Here is a 14240-nt window from a genome sequence, read left to right on the forward strand (position 1 = left end):
TATTGTATTGCTACCTAATCATTCATATTTGGTGTGAACTTCATCTCCCACGATGCTGCTTTCCAATATTTCACATGAGTGCAGGGCAGAAGCAGAGAGAGAATAAAAAAAGTAAAAATAAAAAGAGGAGCAAATTGTATTCTTGTTAGAATGGAAGGTTTCAGAGTTCCTGAATTCTCAGGCTGCTCACCCCCTGCTTTGGATCTGATTGCTCTGGAGCAAGGCTGCATTGGGCAAGAGCACAGAGCTACATCTGACAGACAGTCTTGATTAGGGTTTGGAGAGGGTATTGGGAACATTCAGAACACCTATACATTTTCATGGCCAAATCTGGCTGTGATCAGTAGCTCTATTGGACCAGGATAAGGGAAAAAGGAAGGGTTCCTTGTCCTTTTTTGTGGATTTCATCATTGCTCAGACTAAGATGTAGGTTTCTTTTAGGGAACCGGGACCACTTGCTTGGTATAATAACTTCACTAATACAATGACAGATACTTCTGCACGCACGAAAAGTCCCCGGCTATGTAAAACCCAGGATCCAAGAACCAATTGTCAGGAGCCTGATGTTTTGTTTTGTTGTTGTTTCTCCTCTCCGGGATTCAGGCATGTGGCTTAAGAGCTAATTTTTCATTTGACTCCTTTAAGATGCCATCCTCTTAGTCAATTCTCTTCCTCATTCCATCCCTCTGCACACCTCTGTAGCCCTGGAGAGGGAGGAAGTGCTCAGGTACCCTCAGAGGACCGCAACAAAAGTCTCCTCTAGCTTTCCTGTCTCTTCTTTCCCAGTATTGCTGCAGGGGATGGGGAGCCCCTAACTTTGTTGGGTTAAGCTTCCATCTTACAGTATAGTCTGTAGTGATCAGAGGTTCTTTCGGCGCACTGACTCAGGGTGGGTAGCAAGCTAGGGGATTTTAGAACCTTCTTCCTTCTACTCTCAGCTTGGTTTCAGAAACTGTAGCTTCCTGTGACCTGGGAGGCATTGAACAGCTTCTCCCCGAAGCCAGCTGCAAAAATAGAAAACGGAGGGGGAGGCAGGAAAAGGAAAAGAGGGGTGGAAAATTCATTTCCCCGCGCTTCTCCCGCGCGTGAGGCTCGCAGGCTGCTCCAGCAACAGCTGCTTCGGCTGCTGGGATCCCCAGACCGCCGCGCTCTAAGTCGCCTGTGCTGGCTCCGTGGAAAGCGCCCTTGGAGAGAGTGGTGCGCAGCCGAGTGGAGTAGAGGAGTACCCGAGTGGGGGTTCTGAGGGGGAGGCGAGTGGTGAAGTCCGGCTCTGGTCCTGCCCGGCTCGGCCCGGCCCGGCCCGCACACGCCCTCTAGTGGGGCAGTCGCGGCGCCGGCGAGCCTGGGCGTGACGTGGGCTCTCTCTTTAGCCTGCCTGCCGGGGGCACCGCGAGTCAGTTGGGGGAGAAATAGGCAAGCGCGGACTGAGCGGAGCCCGGGCAGCTCGGCGCGCCCGGAGAGGCGAGGGGCGCCGGCGCGCAGTGGGAGCTCTCCCTTGCCTGAGCAACAGCAGCAGCAGCAGGGTGTAGGGAAGTGCTGGAAGAGCTAAGTGCATGGTCACAGCCACGGCCACGGCCGGCGCCTCTGCCACTGCTAGAATCCCGAGCGGAGGAACCAAGGGAACTGCAGGAGTAGCCGCTGGAGCCAGCCGCAAGGAGGCTTTTGGCACCTCGAGTGCCTCCACCCAACTGCCCCCGAAAGAAGAGGAAAGAAGCGATCTGGGGGCTCTGGGGGCAGGGGGGGAGGTCTGAGGACCCTCCCTACCCCTTGCCCCTGGAGTCGTCGTAGTTCCTGACTCCTGAAATTGTTTGCACTTTTCTCTTTACCTTCTTTTTCTCTGTCTTTAAAACAACACACCCCCACGCTCCCCGTTTCAAATCCTTCCCGTCTCCCCACGCACGGGGCAGCCTTTGGTGGGCCCAACCCGGAGTCAGCAAAATGGGGCGAGTTGGAACTTGGCTGGCGACTTTAGCTGGACTTTTGCTAACTGCTGGTGGAGAGACATTCTCAGGTAAGAAGAGGTCTTGCTTTTTGTTTGTTTGTTTTTGTTTTGTTTTTCTAGAGTCCCCGAGCGTGGGGACTAGAGGCCAAGCGCATATGTATGTATGTGAGCGTGTATGTGTGTGTCGGGGGTGTGTGTGTGTGTGTGTGTGGAACCACCCCTTGGGTAGCTTGTAGTTTCCGGAAGAGTGGGAAAATGGGGGAGTATGAGTACTTCATCTGGGGGAGGGAGAGAGTGAGGCGAAGCTCCGGGCATGATGCCTTTTCCGTTAGACGGGCTGGGTTGTGCTTGTGGAGGAAGGGAAGGAGAAAAGGAGTGGCAGAGGCCGGGAACAGAGGAAACCGAGAAAACTTGAGAGAGCCTCCCGCTGTAGCCAAACCGCCCCAAAACAAGGACTTTCGTTCCAAGAGCACCTTAACCCTCCCCCGCCCTGCTCTCTCAAAGACAGGGAGGTGACAAGCTCACGCAGTGCCTCTGGAGCACTAACGACTAACAAAACTTTCATTTATTTATTTATTTATTTATTTTTTTAAGAGAAAAGTTTGGTGTTGCAAGGAGGACATTGGGGGTTAAGTTTATATGCGTTCCCCTCTGATCTCTGTGCACACTGTCTGGGGCAGGAGTCGCTCAGACTTACTGGGCTGGCGGCACGCTTTGCTCAGCTGGGATTTGGCAGCCAGCTGGCGGCTGCGGGGGGCGGGAGTGGGGAACCCAGTCGCTACCTCCTCCCCTTCTCTCCTTCCCCGGACCGGGAGCAGCACCACCGGGCGAGGCTGCTGCCGCGTGTCGGCCTTGGGAAAGGAAAACGGAAACTTCATCTCGGTTAGAGGAGATCTGGAAATCTCCTGGAGCTTGTGAAGCAGGCAGAAACTCACCCACCCCCTTCCCGACTCTCATACTTCAGGAGAGGCAGCAGCTTAGAAGGGCTGCTCCCACTTTTCACCATTTTCTTCTGCCCCGTCTCCCAGTTCCCTGGTGTTTCAAAATCTAGATGACAGCTGACCTATGTCAGCGTATGCTAACCCTGATCCTCAGGGAACTTCCTAGCTGAAAGGAGAAATTGCTTATGTTACTATTCAGCCTGACGTGTGTAGGTGTACACACACACACACACACACACACACACACACACACACACACACACAGGGGCAGAACTCAATAATGTATTTATATATAGACCTAACCTCCAGAGATTATCCAGAAGCTTCTCGTGGAAACATTTAGACTGGCATGGTTTCAAATATTTTTAACTTAAGTCTTATAAAGTGTCCCAAAGTAAATCTACACCGAGTAACTTGTGCAATGCCTCTGTCTTCCCTTTACTCTTTTCCCTCACCTCCCCCAACCCCACCCCACCCCCATTTAGAGAAATCTACCGCTATGGCTTGGAACTTTGATTTCAAAATTTAAAAAATTAGTGGGAGGGGAGTGAGTAATACTTTTGTATTTTTATTTTTATTTCAGTAAACTCCAGTCCCATAAAGCACATTTTTAGCAGTTGCATACATCTGGGCTTTTTACATCATTGATCAGGCAGGCTTTCGGTTTGCTGAGAATTGTGGTATCTCATGCAACACTGCTGGCTCTTGACTGTAGTTGGCAGGCAAGTAGAAGTTGTAGCTGAGTTTGAGGGAGTTTTGCTGATCTGTGCTTTCTATTCCTTCAAAACCAAAACAACATTCCACTCCTCCCCCCCAACCAACAACCTATTCAGCCTAAATAATCAAATGTCCTTTTCTTGTGTTTCTTTTAATGTTCTGATAATTGCAAATATTCTGAAGGCATATAACAGAATGATACACTGTTATGCTATTGGGAGTTGATGCAGAGTGCCAGTTAGCATTCTTGATCAGTTAATGTATCATTACAGTCCCCAACTCCATTACTATAAGAACTGTGTGTAAATTGCAGAGGGCTTTTCCCTTTAGTACAATTCATAATTTCTGGCTGTGATTTGTTTAAAGTTAAGTTAAGAAAATATAAGTTGAGTGGACTTAAAAAATCAGTGCGTGGAAGATATTGCTATTTATGTAACATTAAGATTTTTTTTTAGGCGGCCACCACTCAGTTTTCCTTCCTTGATTGGTACCTCAGGTGAACATTTTAAACTCCCAGTAACCACCTAGGACAGTTTTTTTTTTTTAAACAATTGTTACCTTTGTGTTCTCTTGGAATTTAGTAGCTATGAACTGTATTTGTTGAATGTAGTTTTGTTGTGAAAGTCGGAATTCTCCTTAAATTGTTTTGGAATGAATGGGGAAATTAAAGTTGAGATGGAACACAGCTTGGAAGTGTATACACACATTTAATGTGAAGATTGTGAGTTTTAGAAACGATTTCATGTGTAATATTCTCTTATGTTATATTTAATTTTGATTTCTTTTAACATTTTAAGTGCTAACATCTTTTTTTGTTCTCTGGTAAATCATCTAGTACTTTGGAGAAGTCACCTACATTCTTAGGATTGATTATAGATTTGAGCTAGATGAGAGTCTAGAGATTGTCCAATCCAACTCCCTTATTCTACAAAGGAAGAAATTGAGTCTTGGATACATTTAGTGACTTGCTCAAAGTCATACAGTTAGGAGGTGGCTGATGCAGAATTTGAACCCAAGTCCTTTGACTTTAGATTCAGCTCTTTTTTCTCTGTACTATATTTTCATGGAAGATCAGTGAAAACTCTTGAAATCCTGATGCAGCAAATTTTATTTAAAAATTTTGCCCCAAATTCAAAGCTGGCCTCTTTCCACTACACATGGAAATGAAATGTTGGGTTGGTTATATAAGATCCCTGAGGGCAAGAAATATGCCTTACACATCTTTATATGTTCTGCAGCACTGGTTACATAGCTTGCAGCATATAGTAGGTATACAGTAAATATTTGTGGACTGTGAATAATAACTTCCAAATGCTATAAAAGTTATTCACATTTTGTATTGGCTAAATGAAATGGGAGTTTGCTTTTTCAGGTTGCACTTGGTTCATAATTTTTTCCATCAAAAGTGAATTCTTTTTTATAACTTGTATGTATCAGATCATACTTTATATACTTAATAATATCAGCAGTACTTAGACATGCAAACATGATTTTAAAAAGCTGTCATTATATGGAACTAAATTTCAGATTGAAGTTTTCATCAAGCTCCTGTGATGTCTCCTGAAATCAGCTGGATACTGGTCCAGAAATGATGAAGCTAAAATTTTAAATTAATTTCTGAGATCATCTCTCAAATGATAGATGTTTTGACTATTTCACACTGATGTGCTATACTAGAGATATATTTTAAAAATTAGAATTTGGCCCATTAAGATTCTGTCTCATGTAAATATTTTACTTTTTAGAAGCCTTTTCACTGTGCCCCATTAAGAACAAATAGCTGAGGTTCCCGTTTGACTTCCTAAGCTTCTGTTGATCTTTAAAAACAAATTCCTGAAAGTATACACAGCCAAGAAATAAGCAATGAATAGAAATTTTCTGCTTTTATGTGAAATTCTAGTTTTCAGATTGAGAAACTAAATATGTGGTAACATTTCTCTTTGACTCAATGTTTTTTCAGAGCTGAAGATATGATATAGACTGAATATCTCACTTTAGATCTATTAGATAAGAACTTTGATTTATTGAACTTTTTCAAATAGTGGGGCATATTATTTTAGCAATACTATTTCAAGAGTATCTGTACATTCTACATAACTCTGATGAGTTCTAGGAAAAAAAGTTTGTTAATGAACATGCTACTTTTTTATTATACAAAGTTATTTGGCAATTTAAAGTATTTCCTTTTTATTCTCTATTATTAGGTAGTTATTTTTCTATTGCTAATACTAGATTGATGCTATTTTGCTATAGCAGTTTTGAAATAGTGAACATAATGTACTAGGAAACAAGTATAACTTTTTTCAAAGCATAAAGTATAAAAACAGTATTTGGTGATCACCACAAATTGGTCTGATTCTGCAAAAATAAAGGGTTCAGCCTAACATATTTGGAAAGTATTTTGCAGTTTTCTAGAAGAAATTGGCTAAGAAAGATGTGTAGTTACATAATATAATAATTCCAAACAATAATTTTTGGCATGTGTTGTCTCAAAATCATATAAGTTCTGTGTACTAAACCATAGTGTTTTGGTTTAGGCTATGACCTTGGGCAAGTCTCTTAACCTCTGTGGGTCTTAGATTTCTTATCTGTAAAATGAGCATTGTGCACTACTTGGTTTTTGAAGTCTCTTCTAGCCCTTGATCTATGAAAGAAGATGGCTGATAAAAACTTAGACATTTGGAGCTAACTTTTGAAAAGGTAGATACCATCCTGTGAGTTTTTCCCAAAGATAAGAGAGAATTAAAAAAACAACAATGAGAAATGAGCTAATTTGGGAATGCTAGTGATAGTGGGAAAATGCATTTTGAATTACTATCAAAAGATTGCATGTATTTTGTAGCTGATAAAGCACTGTCTTCCTCTTTTACTTTGTGGGTAGGATAGGTTGTACATATTTGAAGTATTAGGAAACTGGGTTTCAGAGAGATGAAGTGACTTTTCATAGTCACAGAACTAGTAAATGTTGTCCCTAGGACACTTGCCATCCTTAGGACTCATCTTCAGACACGTCTACTATAGCACATTGCTCTTTTCCTTTTGTCAGCTGTTATACTTCTACACAAAGTTGTCTTGACTGAGACCATGGGATATATATTATGTGGAGAGAGAAGATTTTAACTTTAGGGACTAAATATTTTATGTGCAATAAATGGACATGTTGCTAATTTATCACTAGTGTGATAACATACTTAGTGGTATATTTAACATGCTAAAGCTTTAAATTTAATTCTAGAGATTATATGATTTAGAACTGGATGGGGTCTAAAAGTGACCCATTCTAATCCTCCCATTTTGCAGATGTAGAAACTGAGGTCCAGAAGGATTAAGGTCCTTGACGAACCTTATTTTCATAGCACAGGCCAATATTTGACCCTAAATCCCCCATAACATACTACGCTTTGAAAAAGGACTGCCTTTAAAACCATCGTCAGGATTTCATCACATGCTAACGTCTAGTGAGAAATTGTTAGCCCTATTCAAGCTGTCAGTGATTTCAGATTTCAGAAACAAGCATGAAAAGTATCCCATAGAGAAGCACACCCTTTTTCACTTAAATTTTTGTGTTGCACAGATTTTCAGCCAAGTCATCAGAAAACCTGAGTAGACGAAAAAGTGGGGATTGGTGTTAGGGTGTGGAAAAGGAAACTTTTAGTCATTCATTTCCTTAGAACCATGGCTATGTCTGTGTACACCACAGCTAAAGCTAAGGCATAATTAAAGGAGAGAGCAGAAAAAAGAAGGGGATGGATGGATAGGAGATGGGGGGAGAGGGATTAGAAAACCAACCAACCACTATATGTAATGGAAGTGGTAGAAAATAGCTTAATATTGTTAGGAAGGATTTTATAAATGTTGCCTCATTTGATCCTCATAGCAAACCTTGGAGATAGGAGGGGTTAACAGTATAATTCCCATTTTACTCGTGAGGAAGGTGATACTCAAGTTGAGATTTGTTCATAATTACAATGCCTTTTGATCTAGGTCTTATGAGACTCCAAAGCAGAGTTTGATTCCACTGTGGGCATTTAATGACACCAGTTATGTTCTAGGTGTAGAATTTCATTCCTCTTGTGTCTTTCTACTTTTAGTAGGTGTTCGAGTAGTCACTCAATAAATAATCATTTATTAAGTGTCTAATATTCCAGGTTCTCTGTTAAGTGCTGGAAGTTTGGGATAGGCAAATAACAGTCTGAATTGAACAGGATTTGATTCCAAAATCTACATCATCATTGCTGTTGTTGTTATTGTTATTTTTGAGTTTTTTCAATCACATACAACTCTTCTTTGACTCCTTTTGGGGTTTTCTTGACAAAGATATTGCAGTGGTTTGCTATTCCTTCTCTAGCTCATTCTATAGATGAGGAAACTGAGGTAAACAGGGTTAAGTGACTTGCCTAGAATCACACAGCTAAGAAGTGTCTGAGGTCATATTTGAATTCAGGAAGGTGAGCCTTGCCAATTGCAGACCTAGCAATCTATCCACTGTGCCACTTAAGTGCCCATCATGATATATCTCTCTATTAAATAAATAAAGGAAATAATATTATTCAGAAGAAATAATAACATAATTCTTCTATTCTCTTAATATTGTGAGGTAAAACCACGCACAAAAGGGGTGGCAAGCCTGTGGTCATACTTCTGTAAACATTAGTCTCCTGGATACTTTGCTGAAGTCAAGAGCTGTGACAGACCATGTAATAATAACTCTATCTGGAGAAGATACTGAATTATTACAGACTTTAGTCAATATTGAAGCTGAGAGAGAACTCATTTTCAACCCTATTATTGATATCTACTATAGTTTCAGCCATAACATTGATGGTAATAATTGTACATTTTGACTGGGGTGATAGGTATTTAATCCATTGATTAAAACCAAATCAGCTTATGATAAATAATACCTTTCAAAATAGTCAAGATGTTTTTAAGTGTCCATGTACTACTAATTTTTAGAAGCTTCCAAACTGGGTATCTTTTCAAGTAGAGAAATAGAAAATTATAGACACATAGATAGGATTTTATAATTGGAAGATTGTAGAACCAAGAATTTTAATTATTTGTACTTTGTAATTAGCATTTTCCATTGATATTTTTATATCTCATATATGTATCTTATACATAAATAGTACAGAGCTCAGGTTTTCTTTTTCTGTAGCTGATCAGACTTTTTCCCTAAATTTCAATTAAATGGAGTTGAATATGATTTCACTAAGCAGATTCTTCAAAATGTTAATTCCTTAATATTATTATTGTTATTTTTTGGACACAGTATAGGATACTTTCCTTAGTATCGTTTCCTTAGTATACTTTTCCAGCTAGCAGTTGAATTCACATTCCTCCTGCTGTGATCTGATGCTGATCACTAGGTGTAGCTGCATCTCTAAATCCATTGCTCTAAGCCAAGAAATACACAGTATTATATATACACGCAGCTCACTGGGCTAGGTTCACTTGCAGTCCAAGGAATGTAAAGTATTTAGTATTTTCTTAACCATATAATACCTTGATGTGCTTGCCTGAGTTTCTTTGAGGGCATATAAATTGTACTCTTTATTTTACAAAACTGCTTTTCATGAAATAGATTGTGATAATGTTCAGATTGGCTTAATGACAACTTTAGAACAGAGTATTAGAGTGGCTTTGGTAGTGGACTAAGGACTTTTTTTTTGCCATCTGATATGTTGTTGCTGGTTTATATATAGCAGTCATAACTGGAAGAGATAATATAGGTTTGCCAACTAAGTGAGGTTACATGTTAACCTTATTAGTCTGGCCTGTAATGTGCCTGAAAAACATTCAAGTAATGCCTGGCTATTTTAAAACACATTCATTTTTACTTGGATTTATTTAAATTTGGATTCATTCAACCATTATTTAAGGGGCTACACTATACTGAACACTGTGTGTGTGTGTGTGTGTGTGTGTGTGTGTGTTGATAGTGGGGAACAGTATCTATTTCCATATTTAGATGATTCTGTGATCTCATAGATATGAACACTACGATGAAGATATCACTCTATCCAGGTTTTCTTGTGCCATGATGTTTTTGACCATTTTCTCCCATAAATTTCCTAGAAGTCTCCATCAGTGTTTACTTTTACTAATTAGAGTAGACAAGGAACATTCTAGTTGAATGAAAGGCAGTTTCTGATATAGCATAATTATAAAAATAAGAACAAAATATTTTCTCCTTTAATTTCACCCCCTCAAGTAAATACAGAGACTTTTGGTGCAAAGTATTTATTATAAATTATCCACTGTACTTCATGCTATGTGATGGTGATGAGGTGACCAAAAATGAAATGGTTCTTGTTTTTAAAGAGCTTACATTTAAATGTAGAGACAACAGTTACAAAAAAGTATATCGTATATATGTACACAGATGCACATGAATATATACACTTACATATATACATGCATATGCATCTATACATTGAGTGCAGGGTAAAATGCTTTGGGGTGGAAGAAGGTACTAGGATCTTGGTGATCAGGAAAGGTTTTGTGTAGAAAGCATCAATTTAATAGAGTTTTGGAAGAAATGCAGGTGGAATATGGTGATGGAAGGGATGAAAAGTGAGTTAGGAGTGAATTCCAGATGTGGATTATAGTTTATGCAGAGGTTTAGTGGGTCAGAGATATAGTGTTATTAATGAAGATTATTAAGAGGGGGACCAGTTATTAATGAAGACAATTAAAATTAAAATAAGAGCAAAGTGATTTCACATGGGGATATTGCATGTAACATACACATTTGGGAAATGTATGTCATCAGGATACCTTCATGGAGGAGACATATCCAGGGGACATACCTTCATTGTTACAGAGCTCTCATTGTCTTCTAGTGATGCTACTATACTACTCTTTCCTGGGTCTGCTCTGTGCAGAAAGAGCTATGTCATATCTCTAACCCAATTAACCTTTATCCATCCATATTCAATATCCCCTAATATCTTGTCCAACATCTCTAGGGCAGGCAGTGGTTAGTAAGCCTCTTCCCTGTAGGAGAGGGCTACAATTTTATCCATCAGTTCCTTCAGCCACCTACATCTTCCACTGTGTGGGTGCCATGGTTACTAAGCTTGTTCTGGATATGGAAGAGCTATAGCTCTCTTTAGACAGCTGTTTCAGCTCTTGTCTATAAAGACAAAAGCTTTTTTAGCCCCCAACTATGTAATTCTCCTCCTTTGGCAGCCTGCTCACAGGCAGGAGAGAATTATAAGGCTAAGATCAATCACTTTTGTACTTGGAACACTCTTTCTTCTATCTTAGTATGACTCATAGGACTTATGATCAGAAACTCATTTTAGTTCTTAGTTCTAATCATGCCCACAATGACTGGGGCAAGTATTCCTCCACTGGAAAATGGCTAATTGAAAATGTAATGAGAGTTGCTGATTTTGACCTTCCTTCTTGATGTTCTCCTTTTTATGTGAATCACAAGGTCCAATGACCTTTGATTTCCTAAGGCAACAAATAACAGATTGATCTGGTTCTGATTTTTTCCATACACACATATCTTATAATCAATCGATATTCTTTGACATATGTAACAACAAATCAACAAAAACATTAATTAAGCATTTACTGAATATTGGGCACTATGCTAGGCACTGGGCAAATAAATACAGGAAATGAAACTATGTCTATTCTCCATAAGTTTCATTCTAGCAAAGATGATTTGGTTTGCCCCTCTCAATAATATGTTGAGTGGTATATAACAGAGAGACAGAGACTAGCTAAAGATGGTAAATACTTAACAATAGACTAGATAAAAATGTATGCATAATATCCTTTTGAGTTACTATGCATTATTAACATTTTCTTCATCACTTTCTTAGGTCTATACAACCAACAAAATAATAAACCGAATCCTGATTTGTGGTGCTTGCTGATTTCTAAAGTGCAAATACTCACAACTAGAAATTTAACAGTTGACTTCTTAAGCTAGGGCAAGTTGCCTCCAGCATATCCCAGGATGTATATTATAGTTATAGAAGGTGATCAGTAAAGAGGCCAATGGGAGAGGGATTCCATATACATGTGAAATTTTCCAAATGCTCTTGTTTGCAGATGATTTAGACTAACTGCATCAAGCCCCGAAACACTGCAGACCCTCCAGAATTAGATCTTTAACTTAGTATGGATCTAATTCTATTACCTTTCTTCTTGGGGAACGATAAGAGGGAGGGAAAAAATGAAACATTGAGCATAACTAATGTGAGGATTTGTTTCTCTTGGATAAGCATGTTTATTATAATTTATCACATACTTATAACATCATATGCATTTTATTATTGTTATGTCACATATTATGCCACATACAAAATAAAAATAAGTGGGAACTTTTAACTCAAAAGGAAATATGTACATAAAGAATTATAATATAAGGCGGAACATGAAAGTATAACAAGATGTTACAAATAAACTAGGAGAATTCAAAGGATAAATATCTTTCTGGCGTATTAGGTAAGACTTTATGGGAAAATCTTTGAAAAATGAATGAGATTTGGACAGCCAAAGCTGCAATGAAGGTAGTATGAGCAAGGATATAATAATAGGAAAACACTGAACATGTCTGAATAATGGGGAGAAGCATAGTTTGATTATAGCATGTTGTTAATAAAGAACAATAGTCGACGATGAAACTGGCAAGGCAAGTTTGAGCTAGATTGTGGGTGATGGACCTTGAATGCCAGGTTAAGGACTTTGGACTTGATTCTATAGGCTGTGAAAATAGAATCATAGATTGCTGAAGAACCTTATTTTACTGCTGATGAAATTGGGGCCTAGAGGTTGAAGTTACATGTCCAGCGTCATAAAGGTGCCAAAGCTGTGATCTGAACCCTTATCCTCTGACTCTGAATTTAACATCTTTTCCATAGAGAAACTGCTAAAGGTCTTGAAGAATGGAATGCCATGAGTGCTATGCTTTAGGATGGGTACAGAGCCTGACACATAATAGATACTTAACAAACGCCTGGCAATTAGCATTTCAAAATGTCTGCTAATTAATTATTGTCATATATTGGAGAAAGTAGAAATTAGAGGCATGCATACAAGTTAGGGGAGTATTAGACTGTTTTTCAGTCATGTCTGTCTTCTCTGACTCTTCATGACCTTATCTTTGTTTTCTTGGCAAAGATACTGAAGTGATTTGCTATTTCCTTTTCCAGCTCATTTTATCGATGAAGAAACCGAGGCACACAGAGTTAAGTTACATGCTCAGATGACTAGAAAGTATCTGAACCTGGATTTGAACTCAGGAAGAAGAGTCAACTTGATCCCAGGTCCAGCACTGTGTACACTTCTCAATCTAGCTGTCCCTCTTATTAGAATGGTTTATAATTAGGGCTTGAACTAGTGATAATAGTGGAAGAGGCTAAATAAAATTGATAAAACTTTGAAAATGGATGCAAGGGACAAAAGAAAGAGGAAGAATATGACTGAAGATATGAGTCTGGATTAAAGGGTGAATGGCAATACTATAATGTAGAAATAAAGAAGTTAGAAGGAGGGATGGGATTGTGGGGAAAGATGTTTGATTTAGAGTATGTTCATTTTGAGTCATTGGTGAAATATCCAGGTAAAGATCCAGGTAAAGATCTAGACTGTTGACTCTCTCTGGACTAGAAGGACTGTGTTAAAGGGTGTGCATGTGGAGGAAAAGGAACTTTATAGGCCCAGGGGTTATGTCTTCTAGGGATGCTTACTATACACCCTAGCCAGTTTAAGGTGAGAAGATCCAATTCTTTGTCATTCTGCTGTACAAGAATATGGATTTGAGTAGTTTTAAAATGAGAGAAAAAGGAGTGAATACGATGTGTAGATACACACTTGGGGTATGAGGGAGTCCCAAGTTTCTCTATCCTTTTATGAATTTTGGACTTCCCCAAAAGGTCTGGGTCAGCTGATACCCTGGTGGAGTGTCTATATATTCCATGTGGAAAGAACACACTGATTGTATCTCTCTAAGACTTCCAGAGTGGTTTTCACAAGGATCTAGGGCATCGGTGTATATATACCAAGGAGAGTTCACTGTTGGCTTAAGCAAGACTAAGTGCCCTTCCCACTTAAAATCCCCTGTGATCATACCCTGATTGATGAGTTTCCTTAACTCTGGCAAGAACAGGAGATTCAGATGAGTAGAAATTCAACCCTGAAGAGGTAAATTTTGGGTTTATTAGGAGAAGGACACATGAATAGATGAAGTGGGGAGATTAGGTAGATTCATTCAGAATTAGGATGGGACATTAGAACGCAAAGTGAGCTGAAGACAGGAACCCTAGGAAGAAGAATCATATAGAGGGGGATGAAGGAATAAAAATGGAGAAAATGGTAGAAGAGAGGTCAGTGACTTAGAAAGCAAGAGAAGAGATTGCTTTTGGAAAGAAACGGTGGTGATCAGCAATGTCAGAAGCCAAAGAGTGTCAAGGAGGTGTAAGAAATCAAGAGGCAAATGAATTTGTTGTGTCATTGGTGACTTTGAAGGAACAGTTGGAATATAGAGGTGGAGGGAAATGGAGGTGGTGAGTGTAAGCCACTCTTTTGAGTTTGTGTGTGTGTGTATGAGAGAGAGAGAGAGAAGGAGAGAGAGAGAGAGAGAGAGAGAGAGAGAGAGAGAGAGAGAGAGAGAGAGA

The 14240-nt window shown here is 39.4% G+C and overlaps 1 protein-coding gene across 1 annotated transcript in view; it reads left to right on the plus strand.

The window, feature by feature from the left end:
• The first annotated feature begins 1362 nt into the window (after positions 1-1362).
• Positions 1363-14240, plus strand: part of PTPRM (protein tyrosine phosphatase receptor type M) — a 1055867-nt gene continuing 1042989 nt past the window's right edge. The window contains exon 1 of the mRNA XM_044666801.1: positions 1363-2011. Coding sequence (XP_044522736.1) covers positions 1939-2011 — 73 coding nt within the window. The 5' untranslated portion in view covers positions 1363-1938. The remainder of the gene's footprint in view (positions 2012-14240) is intronic.

Source organism: Gracilinanus agilis, chromosome 1 (genome assembly GCF_016433145.1).
Source record: "Gracilinanus agilis isolate LMUSP501 chromosome 1, AgileGrace, whole genome shotgun sequence".
Classification (NCBI taxonomy): domain Eukaryota; kingdom Metazoa; phylum Chordata; class Mammalia; order Didelphimorphia; family Didelphidae; genus Gracilinanus; species Gracilinanus agilis.